Raw genomic sequence first — 13,404 nt, 5'->3', positions numbered from 1 at the left:
TTCCACGACGTACTCCCACTGTCATGTAAAATTAACTGATTTTAAACCACTTTTTGTTAATTCAAGCAATAAAGTCATTGAGTGGCCACAATGTAGTGGAACGATGCTGGGTTTAAAATGTGAAGATGTGGGCTCAAGTTGTGGACTCCTGCGGAAACCAAGAGCTCTGCCTCCTGTTTTTGTGACCTGTCAAATGAAATGAATAATTTCTACCCCTCTGGGTCACTGTGAGATGGGTAAACGAGATTATGGATACGCCCAGCATATGACAGGCGGCTTGGTAAACGCTGAATGAAGATTTAATGATGGAGACATCTTCATACACTATCCGGTGCCTGACAACGAGAGGCTGAATTACTGCTCCCCTCAATGCTACTATACTGTAGCGTTTGTCTTGAGCATCTCTCATACCTCATTAGCTACTATAATTCAGGATTGATACACATCTAAGGTGGTAATCTCTGAAACTTTTTCTTTTTTAAAAAATAATACATGCTCATTTAAAACGTATGAGTGCCACAACCTATCCCCAATCTCACTCCTCCCCCACAAACCACTCCCTGGAGGTAACTGCTGGGAACAATTTTGCATTCTTCCAGACTTTCCTCTTGGCTTGACTGTTAGACAGGACTCTCCCTCCCCCAGCCTCATGATTCCATGTGGTGAACTTCCACATGGTAATGTCACTGGCCTTTCTCCCTACTCGTCACCCACTTGTCTCCATGAGAGGAGGACTACTCAACCAACTGGTGAGTTGGAAAGAGTTGGGAATACTGGGCTGGACCCTTTCTCTCCCTATAGGACTCCCATCTACCCACTGGAAGCTTTTCGTCTGCTTCAACCACATAAAAGGCTCTGTCCATCCATGGCAGATGTCTCTGGTCACCTCTCAACACTCAGCCCTAAGTGACTCAGACAAAGAAGGACCTATCTCAAGCCTGCAGCTCCTACATTATCCTGAGTCCATTTCCTCTGAATTCGTATGGTATCAAAATTTAAACATTCCTTTCTCCTTCTGTATTAACCTTTCCTTTTACACCTGCTCATTCTCTACAACTTAAAACCACGTCCATGTATATTTCATATTAAAAACATATCTTTCCTTCTCTCCACCCCAGGTCTCCATCTACCAACCGCCCTCTCAATACTCCTCCTTCACAGCCGAGGGCCTTGAGAGAGCAGCTACCTTTGCTCTCACCTCCCCTGTACCTTCCAACAACTGTAAGCAAGCTTCCACCTGCATCGCTCCAGGGAAACTCATGTGGCAAAGGTCACCGCCAATGACCTTCTAAATGTCAAAAGCATTGAACGCTTTCCAGTTCCAGTCTTCTGGAGTTTTCTGTGGCTTTTGAGACTTTGGATCAACCCTTTACTCCTGAAACTGTTTCCTCTTCTGACTTCTGGAACTTCTACCAGAACTATTTCTCCAACAAGGAAATCTGATTATGTCACTTTCTTGCTTAAAACAGGTGAATGAGGAAAGGACATGAATAAACAGCTGACTAAAAAACAGAATATAAACGGCCAAAGAACACATGAAAATATATTCAGCCTCACAAAAAATTAAAGAAATGTAAATCGAGACATTCAGAATACCAAGTTTTACTTACCAAACTGGCAAAGATTTCAAAGTATAATCATGTCTAGTGTTGGCAAGTGTGTGGAGAAATAGACACTCTGATACACTACTGGGCGTAGGAGGTGGGTAGACACTGTTGAAATCTTAGGAGACATAATTTGGTAACATCTATCAAAATTTTCACACCCATAACCCCCCGAGCTTTGGCTGCTCCAGCCATACCAAGTAACTTCCAGCAGTTTTGTGAATGTCTATGTGCTGTGCTTTCACATGAGCAAGAGGTTACAGCGCAGGAGACTAGCAATTCCACTCTTGGAATCTAATCTTACCTAAATTCAAAGGTATACAGTATGCACAAGAATGCTTCCTGCAACATTTTTGTTACAGTAAACAAAAAATCTAAATGTTTATCATTAGAGAGCTGACGAATTATGGTTCACCCTTACAATGGAATAATGTACAAGCGTTAAAAAGAATGAGGCAGGTGTGGTCATGTGAAAAGATCTCCAAGATAACTGAAAGTGAAATAGCAAGTTTCAGAAGAGTAATGGACCATATGATCCCAAGCAAGTATGTGTATGCTGCATATACATATGGGTGTGTGTGTGCACACACACAGAGACATATGCATAGAAATGTTCTGAAACAATACACAAGAAAATGTTAATCTTGAATATCCATAAGGAAATGAGACTAAGGAATTGCATGTGGGAAGGGGGCTCTTGCTCCTTACTATACACTCCTCTGAATTGTTTCAAATTTCTACCATGAGCATGTATTTCTTTATATTAAAAACAAGCTAGTTAAGATTCCAGTCTCTGTGCCCCCCCATCCCTCCCCATCTTGATATTTGAGGCTGCTTCAGCCTCTGCCTGGTGGTCTGTGGGCATCTGCTTGCCACTGCAACAATAAGAGCTCATGTGCCCATCCCTAGTCAGCATGCCACACCCGGTGTCACATCAACCCTGGCTGTAAGAGGCACACCAGGATGATGGCAGTTATTTATTTATTTATTTAATTTGTTCATTTTTTTAAAGATTGGCACCTGGGAGCTAACAACTGTTGCCAATCTTCTTCTTCTTTTTTTTTTTTTCCTGCCTTTTTCTCCCCCAATCCCCCCAGTACATAGTTGTATATTTTTTAGTTGTGGGTCCTTCTAGTTGTGGCATATGGGACGCTGCCTCAACATGGCCTAATGAGCGGTGCCTTGTCCACGCCCAGGATGCAAACCCTGGGTCGCTGAAGCAGAGCGTGAGAACTTAACCACTCGGCCAGGGGGCTGGCCCCGATGGTGGTTATTTTTTAACAGGAGAAAAAGCAAAAGGAAAACATATGTTTTTCTTTTTATTTATTTTTGTACTGCTTAAATTTTCTAACTATGTGCATGTCTTTTTTTTGTCAAACAAAACAATCAATAGAAGAAAATTAAGGTGAATATTTATTCTAGCCCCTTCAGTGGGAAAAGCTTCTTTAATAACATTATGAAAAGGCAGAATGGATAAAGGGAAATTGATAGATATTGATAGATCTGACTACATAAAAACGTAAACTTTACTAAATTAAGGAACATTAAATTAAAAAGCAACAAACAGGAAAATACTTACAAAGATGAACTTACAAAAGATGAACTGTGAATGGCCCATGTCTGATAGCCACGTCCCAAGCTGAAATTCTGATTTCCCCAAAGCTGCCCCACCCAAGGCCTTCCCTGTCCCAGCTGGGGCAATGCTACCTTTCCAGTAGCTTAGGCCAGAAACTCGGAGTCATCCTTTAAGCCCCTCTGTCTCTCTGTCTCCCCAGGTCCAATCCTGTTGGCTCTACCTCACCCCACACCCAGCGAGCACTTCTCCCACCTCACCTGCCACCTCCACCACCACCGGGTCTCCCTTCCATGACTGCAAGACCCTTCCTGCTGGTCTCCCGACTTTCCCCTAACCCCACTATGGACTAATCTAAAAGACAGCCAGGTGATCCTTTCACAACATGCCAGACCAGACCACTCCACTGTGCTGCTCCGCAGTTTACTTGTAGTAAAGGCCCAAATCCTCACCATGGCCCCCGCAGGCCCCTCACGACCTACTGTGTCTCACTTTCCACTTCTCCCTCGCTCTCCCCCTCACTCACTCCAGCCACACCGACTCTTGGCATCACTCGAACACACGAGACACGCTCCCTCTTTTGTTCCTTTGCATTGGCTGTTCCTCCGGGCTAGAGTTCTGGGAGAATCCCAGAGAAGCACATAACTAATTCTCTCACCTCTCTTCAGTGTTTACTCAAACGTCCACCATCAATGAAGCTTCCTCTGACTGCCTATTTAAAATTGCCCCCTGCCCATATACACATATCCCCACAAACTCTGACCCTCTTTACCCCACTTCACTTTTCTTCTCATAGCACTTGCCATTTTCTAGCACACTACATAATTTCCTTATCTATTGTCTTTATGTTGACCGTTTATTATCTTTCTCCTGCTACTGAGTGTGCCCTCCGTGAGGGCAGGGATCTTTGTTTTGTTGCCTGATGTAGCCCAGTCGCCTAGAACAGGGCCTGGCACACGGTAAGTATTCAACAAATCTTTGTTAAATGAATGAGAGACGCACATAAAAAATGTTCGATTGCACATGTAATGAACGTACTGTATATTTAAATCCTGAGATACTATTTCTCACCTGTCAAATTTGCAAAACACAAAAATTTTAATGATAATACTCAAGATTGGCCAGGGCATAAGAAAATGAACTATCAGTGGAATCAGATTAGCAGAACCCTCCCGGGGGGCCTTAGCATAGATTTCAACCTAGAAAATCAACTTTAAAAAATGTAACACGGCCCATCTCCAGGGATGTCTCCCTCTATGTTTATAATTCAGGAAAGTGAAAACCTGGAAAACAACCTAAATGTCCAAGAAGAGGAAGCTGAGACTAAAGTAAGACACTGCCGTGTGGCAGAAAACTCTCCAGCCACTAAAGGTGAGGCATCGTGGAACATTTAACGACTTCAGGAACGCAGGACTCAGCACCAAGGAAGAAAGCAGATTAGGAAGCTGTGTGAACTAGAGCCCATTTTTATAAAACGTGTATCTAAGTATTGAAAGAAGTCTGGAATGTTACCAAGTGTTATTACTAAGTGAGACAATTACAGGTAATTTTAATTTTATTTTTCCACAGTTCTATATTTCTGAAATTTTCTATAATATAGATCATAGAAAAATGTTACAACTGGAGGAAACTGGGCAAGGTGTACAAGAGCCCTCTCTGCGCTATTTCTTAAATTACATATGAACCTACAATTACTTCCATTTTTAAAAAAATTATATTTCCACAAAGAGATTGTATTACACTTTCTAATTTTTTATTAAGTAAAACATTAGTCATTCCCATTAAAGTCAGGAATAAGACAAAGATGCCCATGATCACATTACTGACCAATGTCCCATAGTCTTAGCCAATGTCCCAGAGTCTTAGCTAAGAAAAAGAAAGTTATAATATATAATGAGAAAAGCGAAACAAAAATATCATTATTTGAAGATGATATGACTGCCAATCTAAAATATGGAAAATCAATCAAAAGAATCTTTCAGATTAATAGAGTTCAGAAAGGTAGCTGGATACAAAATATACTGCTTTCCTATTTACCAGCAGGGTATTTCCTCCTCATTTTTATGCCAATACATAATATTTTTTTCTATTGCCAATTTGTTCTTTGCTAACATTAAGAATAAGTTAGAGAAATAAAGACATGGTGGATAATGTGTCAGGAAAAATGGATAAAATACTGCAAGCAGCATGACAAACAGCATGGCACGTCAGCTTGGTCTCCTCTGCCCATTGGCTTTGTGAAGTAGAAGGGCGGGTGTCATTGGCTGGGAGTGGCCAGGAATCGCGCATCAACACAGTCCATGCCCATAATGCATCTTTATCTCGAAAAAGACACATGAACTATTGGGGAATCTTCCTTACCATCTTGCCACTGACTGTGGCCTCCAGAGAATCCACCAGCTCTGCTGTGACTCCAATGAGATTGTGGTAGTCCGCCTGGATCTTATTGTACCGTTTCAGGTATGTCATTGACCTTCGCTCAGCTTCTACCAGCTGCTGGTGGAGCTGCTGCAACATTTCTAGGAAAATAAATTATATTTACATTAAAACAAAACAAAAAAACAATTATTTTTAAAAATCCCACAAAATAAAAAATAATTATATTCTTTTCAACGGAATATCATACCTACTGTCAGAATATTTTGTTGTAACAATAAACTCATGTTTTATACTTTACTTTGTGTTTAGCACTTTACTCCCATTTCATGCCACATTTAATTGCAAAGTGCTTCATAAACACTGACTTTCGATATGTTGTCTTTAGTAGCCCAATCGACTCATACCGGTTTTCCTAACAAAATCTATTTTCCTGACTGAACCCCATGCAATTTCTTTTAGTTCTTCTATGTGCAAGAAACTAACTCAAGATTTCTTTCTGTAATCAGCTCACAAAATGGCTGAACCAAACCTATGTCTTCTTCTCTGTTTTTGCCCTGGGAGGTCGTCTGGGGCACAATTCATAACCACAGGACAGTTCCTTGTTTTAAGTAAAGGTTAGGGGCTGCCTGACTGATGCTGGAGAAAACTAGAATCTAGAATGAGGTAAGATTCCAAGTGCTCACTCGGCCAGTTTGATTAAAGCATAAATCACCCCACCGGCCCTTGAGCAGGCAGCCTTGGAAGGTTCTAGAATTCTCTTCGTAGAATCCAACACCCCCACTATCCCTCGGGCAGCACCTGATGACCAAGCCACCCTGGGCACAGTTGGGTCAGGTGAATCTTCTTCCGTGTCAGCACTCCTTTGCCCCATCCTACTTCTCCCTTCCCTGGAGGGCCACGTTTGAATAGAAGGAAATGATGCTGCCCCCAGACTACTGTCCCAATTCAGGCACTGGGTAACACTGAAAGTCTTCATTTTAGAACACATTTCATGTATACAGAGAAAGACTCTTAAATTATAAGGACCTGGGCTCAAATCCCTACTCTACCACTTTCTTGCTGGGTAGCCTGGGGCACAACATTCAACTTCTCTGATTCTCACTTTTCAACCTATAAGAAAATGGGGAAAATAATAATGACCTTGAAGAGTTATTGTGAGGAGTAAAAGAAGAAATATGCTCACAGTGTCTAGCACAATGTTGGCCCATAGCAGATGATCAGTAAGTGGCAGCCGTTGTTATTATTTCCTTTCATGGGAAGGGGTCAAAGATTTTTCTAAATGTATCTCTGTGCAAGTAGATCACTTGAAAAAGTGGCAGAAGAGTTACATGCTCAAGCAGTGGTGTGCAAATTTTGAAATATATCAGAATTACCCAAAATAAAGATGATCAAGCCTCACCTTCAGAGACTCTGATTTTGTGGTTATTGGGTAGGGACTAAGTATCTATATTGTTAAAAAAAAAAAAAACTCCCCAAATGGTTCTGGCACATACCAGAAGTTTGAGAGCCACTGTCCTGAACTACTATTCCTCCTAATTTGTGCCCTAAACATCTATGAGGAGCACCCACATTCAAATCGTATCTCAAAAACTTTCATGTTTCATGATCGTTGATGTGCAGAAGTAAAATATTTTAACTATTAAAATCCAAAATATCACATAATAATGAACTGTTACTATTATTTAGCACCCATCAAATCTCAGTATTAAAAGATAACTTGAAAAAGTCATCTGGCACAAATTTACACCCAGTATTTGAACCTCTGGAGAACATCCCTGGAAATCATTTATCAAGCTTCTCCTTACATGTTCTTAGGGACAGGGAGTCATTACCTTCTTCCTACACCAAGTATTATTAGAGCTTTTTCATATGTAAAAAATTCAAAATTACATAAACTAGAACTTCCAACAATGAAAATTCTACAGAATACTCATAATCCCATTTTGTGGTAGTAAATATTAGAGAGTATCTGTGTGAACTTTCTCAACAGGTACCAAGTAGTAGATAATGAAGGAAGTACCAAAACCCATTAGCTGGGTCACGTGACCTCCCAAATCATCAATGTTAATGCCATCAAAGTAGTCCCTCTCTAAAAGAGACTGCACAAAGGAATTCTTCCCCTCAGAAACTCATTGTACAATTAAGGGACTACTTATGGAACGTTGCCTTAGGAGCCCACAAGTGGAATTTATGGCAATTTCAAAGTATGGCACACCTGCGGGAATAGAGACTGAACTGCCAGCAGCCTATAGGAAGGAGAGAAGCCAGCAGTTGGGCAGAAACATTTGTGACCACTTCAAAGACACCACTTACCCAAAGAGCCCGCTATCCCGACCCCACCTTGCAGACACCTTAGCTGGCTACAAACAGGACCTGATCATCACTGTAAGCTATTTGGGCCACAGCTCAAAACATCAACTTTATTTCTGAGCATTAAACAGAACTTTGACTCTTTTTTCCCTGTCAAAAGTTTTATGAGACAAGGACAACTAAGCCAAGACGCCTTGCCATGCAGGATCTCAGCTTTTAATGAGATGTCTTATTCCATGTTATTTTAACGAAACTGTCTTAGTCATGCTAGCAAAATTTATTAAGATTCTTCACATTTCAAAACTTGTGACATAATTTGTGCAAAAGTCCAAAGAATTGCATTCCAAGGTTTAAACAAGAGATATATACAACTAAAAGAATACCAGTTAAGGTCACAGAAAGTTCTCTAATTCCAGCATGCGATGAAGCAATAACAAAGTGATGGAGACCTTCCTACAGTCAAGCAGTTAAGTTTTCTCGTACTAACATTCCTACTTTACTTAGGTGTATTCCTTTTTTTTCTCTTTTCTTTTTTTGGAGGAAGATTAGCTCTGAGCTAACTGCTGCCAATCCTCCTCTTTTCGCTGAGGAAGACTGGCCCTGAGCTAACCTCCGTGCCCATCTTCAGGTACTTTATATGTGGGACGCCTACCGCAGCATGGCTTGCCAAGCGACGCCATGTCCGCACCCGGGATCTGAACCGGCGAACCCCGGGCCAGCGAAGTGGGACGTGTGCACTTAACCACTGCGCCACCGGGCCAGCCCCCTCCCTTTCTTTTCTTTTCAGAGCAGACGAGATTTAATTTTAGAGACTCCTTGGCTGCTCAAGACAAAATGAGACATTTTAAAATACGGACTTGTTTTTTAACCTAATATAAAAACCTAAAACCACTCACTCTATCTTTACGATATACTCTTTCTTCTTGTACTCAGATCTAAATCAGCTCTTTGCTATTTTGCTAATCCATAAATACTGGATGAAGAAAGTTGAGACTTACAACTACGAATACAGGTTACAATTTTTAAAAATACTACTTAGGGCTCTGAACTCCAGAAAAATGATCAGTTGCTCATTTTCTGAAGGAGCCAAATCAATTAATGACAGATATGCTATAAGATACTATTTCTACATCCTTTTTAGGTGGCTAGGTGAAAATAATCAATATGCTATATTGTCAACCTAAGTCTTTGTTCTAAACACTATTTTTTAACGTAATTCCTTTTGAGAGAATTTTCCATTCTAAGCCCTTTTCTTGCCTTCTTCAAAAGCTTATGGAAATCTCACTTTATCCATGAAACCTGTCAAGACACATAGAATAATGATATTACCTAACCATCCAATTAAAAAAAGAACCACCACCTAAGTCTAGAAGTGAGGGCATGTCTGTGCCTTGCGGCCATTGCAGCCTGCGCTGGTGACAAACTAGCTGTCGTGACACTCGGCCTGGTTCAAGTGCCCTGCAGTGCTAATCTCTGATCTCCATGGCAATACTGCCTTTCAGGGTTTATTCAGCTATAGACACACACTGTGCCTGCCAGACTCAATTCCACAGACATTCTGCTTGGCTATCCCCAGAAAATTCAATTAAAATCAAACTCAAAGAAGGCTCGGAAACCCCAGGCTCCTTGCGGAAATTCCAAATCAAAGATCTGTAGAAAAACACAGGCTTTTCTTTGCATTTCCCCTTTCATGTTTATTTTGTCTGCAAAATTGGGCCACTTATCAGAGACATAACTGGTTCCCAGCAAAAGGCTGCCCTCAAAAACTGCAGGGTATGCTGGGGTGACAGGAGCTGGCAGAAACTCAGGAATCGGGGAGAAGTTGCTTATCACCTTCCCTCCCCCATTGCCTAGGAGTCCAAAGACCAAATCTGAACAGGGACTGAGCAGAGTCAGTTAAGAACCAAGGCAGCTCTGTGGGGCCCAAAGGATGCAGGTGGGGTGGCGGTTTTAAAATCTAACTGCAGGTCTTCGACGCTCCTTCCCATCAACGGGTGGAATGCCATTCTCCTTCCTTTGAACCTACGCTGGCCTTAGGAATTCGCTTCTAATGAAGAGAAGCCAGCAGAAATGACACTGAGTTACTTCAGAGGCTGCGTTAGAAAAGGTGACACAGCTTCCAACTGGCTCTCTCTGGGGACATTCACCCTTGCAACCCAGCCACCGTGCGTGCCCTGAGGAAGCCCAGGTCACATGGAAAGTCCATGTAGTTGTTCCAGTTAAAGGCTTCTGCTGAGATCCAGCTGAAAGTCAGCATCAGCCACCTTGTGCACACGGGTGAGGAAGCCTTGGAGATGGCTCCACCCAGCCCTGTCTGCACCCATGAGACACCCGAGGGAGAAGTGCCTAACTGAGCCCACAACTCCCAGACCACGCAAGATGATGATAATAATAATGAATGGACTTGGTCGTTTTATGCCACTGAGTCTGAGGTGGTTTGCTAAGCACTCATAGAACTAGAACTAGTGGACAGAGGAGCAGTGCCAGGAGTTGCAGTAGGAGAGCCAAGTGCGCAGCCCCGTGTAAGAATTCCAGTTGTGCTGGATGCGAGAAAACCGGCACAGGACCCACTCTAGCCAAGGCCTGGGAACTGCCCCAACACTGCAGGGAGCAGGCCTGAGGAGCTGAAGAGACCACTAGGACTTATCCTCAGGCATCACTGTGCGGGGGCAGAGCAACCTCAGGGAGCTCCAAGGCTGCAGCCTGGTGACTCGGAGCATTCCATGTTGACCCCAGGAGGCCGTGTCTGTACCCCTGCTCCTCCTCTGTGTTCAGGTCTGGGACCGAGAGAAATAATTCCTGAGACTGGCTGCTCCTCCATGAAGGGCCAGTGGGGCCTGTCCCCTCTCAGATACAGGAGGAGCGGCACAGCTGGCAGAACCAGCTGCACACTTAGAACTGCTGGGCTGGAGATATGCGAGGCTGCACAGGGCGAAAACATTCTAACTCTCCTCCTCGGAAGCTACTAAAGCTGCCCTGTGTCGAGTCTGAAGCACTGCTCATTTGTCCACTCCCCGGAAAGCAAAGAGCTAAATAATTTACTAACGCGTCCTCTTCTTAGCAAATTTTAACCTTCTAAAAAAACCACTGAACAACAATGGCAGGAAGTGTTGACATCCTCTCTAACATTACTCTGCTGAGAAGAGGGCACACGTGCTATTTCGTGTAGTAAAACTCCACCTGCTGGCAACTGAGGAGTATGCCACACATCAGATACCCCTCCCGCGGGTATCATACACCTGTAAGAACACAAGCAGCTTTCACGATGCAGTATCAAAGACAAAACTCAGGCGAAGAACCCCAACTGTGGCCACCAATTCTGTTAACTAAAGTTTTCCTCACCTTTCTGAAAAATGAACAGTTCTGGTAAAAAATTACTGACCATGGAAAACCATCATTTTATGCTAAAAGCTTAAGACTGGAATTCCTACTTTGAATGTAAAAAATGGAAATGCTTTAAAAGAACGAGAACTCCACATTGCTTCTGAGATAAGACACCATTAATCTAGTTCAAGGTCAATGGGAAAGATACTAACAAAATTCTCTCCCCACTCATGCTAGTCTGTGCCTTCTAACCGTGTGGCTACAGTGACGTCCCTTTGGCACACTGCTCGGATTCTCTTCACTTCTCCAGGTCTTAGTTATCTGACACGCAAGATGAAGCTAACAATACCAGCCATCCTGAAAAGTGGGGCTCAAGGAATTGCAGGTAAAAATGATTGCAAAGCACTTCACAAATATTTAGACTTTTAAAGTCCTCCTTTGCCAAGCCCGCGGTATTCTCTCCATCCTGTTACTGAAAGCTTGAGTTGGTAAAGCTGTTACTAAAAAAATTTCAGTCTAGATGATTTACCTTTGTTACTTTGTCCATTCTCCTTCTGGGATGAGGAAGAAGTTTAGGAAAACAGGCATTCAGGATACAGTACTCAGGGCATCTCACATTGTGGTGCCAATCTGCGAAGGAGCCTCGGCATGGTAAAGAAAGAATTCCCAGGACAGTGAAGGCCACGTCTTCACGTTGCTATAAATGACTGAGACAGTTAGCCGACTTCTCAACACTTCATGACTCCCTCTCAGATAAAGCCTCTTCTCTCTGTCTCAGTCACTGCTGTGTGCACCCAAGTCTTGCCCTACTTCAATAGCTCCTAACTGGCCTCCTTACCCTCTTCAAAAGACCTTTCCCACCGCTACCAAAACATTCTACTAAAAATGCAAATCTGAATTCATACCCTTAACACTGTGGCTTCAGTGCTAAAGCTTTATCCTGAGGAAATGGAAATGAGGATGAAAACAGCATAGCACAGTAACTATGATCGAACTGGACTGCCTGGGTTTCAATCAGCTCCCACCCGTGCGGCTGCAGGGCTGAGGGCAAGGTCTTTAACTTGTTTTGTTTGGGTTTTCTTAATTTTTTTGGTAACAGTTTTATTGAGAGGTAATTCATATATTGTATCATTCACCCATTTCAATGGTTTTGGGCATATTCACAGTTGTGTAACCATCACAACAACTAATTGTAGACGATTTTCATCACCCAACAAAAGAAACCCTGCATCCGTCAGCAGTCACCCCATTTTCCCCACCCTCGCAGCCCTAGGCAACCACTAACCTACTGTCTCTACAGATTTGCCTCTTCTAGACCTTTCACAAATGCAGTCATACGAGACGCAGCCTTTTGGGTCTGGCTTCCTTCACTTAGCTTAATGCTTTCAAGGTTCACCCACGCTGTAGCATGTATGAGTAATTCATGCATTCTTATTGCCAAATAATATTCCATTGTATGGACAGGCCACAGTGGATTTATCCACTCATTAGTTAATGGATATCTGGGTTGTGTGCACTTTTTGGTGATTTTGAATAACATTGCTATGAACATTCATGCACAAGCTATTGTGTAGACACTTGTTTTTATTTCTCTTGGCTACGCAGCTGGAGTGGAACTGCTGGGTCATATGGTTAACCCTATGTTTAAACTTTTGAGGAAACAACCTGCTTTTGAAGAATATTTAATAATATGGGAAATGCTCTCTTCGTTTGATTAAAATATTAAAAAATATACACATACATATAGGTATCTATCTTTGTTTGTTGTAAACATTACATATTTTTGGGTGTATGTACGTATACAAATGCATTTCTGTGCTTTCCAAATTTTCTATAAGGTATGATCAATTTTATCATCAGGAATAAAAAAGAAACATGACCATGTTACGCTGCTGTTTTGAGTGCTTCAAAGGCAGGACCGCACACAAACCTTCATGCCCGGGGCCCTGCCTGGTCTCTGACTTTCTCACCATCCTTCTGCTCCAGCAACACTGAATTCTTTGTAGTTCCCCAAAGACACTGGCTCAGTGCTTTTGCACGAGCCGTTCCCTCTCGCTGGAATTCCCATCCCTCATCTGTCGGCCTCACAGACTCCCATTTTATTGTTCAAAACTCCAACTTGGCTAAGAGAACTATGTCTTGGCCTTTTCTTTGTATCTCTAATTCCTAGCACAATATTCAACTTAATAAATGTGTTGAACTGAACTGCAAATA

At 42.4% G+C, this 13,404-nt stretch overlaps 1 protein-coding gene across 20 annotated transcripts in view; it reads right to left on the bottom strand.

The window, feature by feature from the left end:
- ARMC9 (armadillo repeat containing 9) overlaps positions 1–13,404 on the bottom strand; it is a 134,549-nt gene that overhangs the window by 101,569 nt on the left and 19,576 nt on the right. For all 20 annotated transcript variants that reach the window (XR_011539824.1, XM_070618533.1, XM_070618537.1 and 17 more), the window contains 2 exons: positions 11,720–11,744; positions 5,539–5,696 (listed from right to left, as the gene is read on the bottom strand). Coding sequence is in view for 19 of the 20 variants with exons in the window: in XM_070618533.1 (XP_070474634.1) it covers positions 5,539–5,696; positions 11,720–11,744 (183 nt within the window). In the remaining variant the exon portion in view is untranslated. The remainder of the gene's footprint in view (positions 1–5,538; positions 5,697–11,719; positions 11,745–13,404) is intronic.

Source organism: Equus przewalskii, chromosome 5 (genome assembly GCF_037783145.1).
Source record: "Equus przewalskii isolate Varuska chromosome 5, EquPr2, whole genome shotgun sequence".
Taxonomy (NCBI): Eukaryota; Metazoa; Chordata; class Mammalia; order Perissodactyla; family Equidae; genus Equus; species Equus przewalskii.
This window is presented reverse-complemented; position numbering and strand designations above follow the sequence as displayed.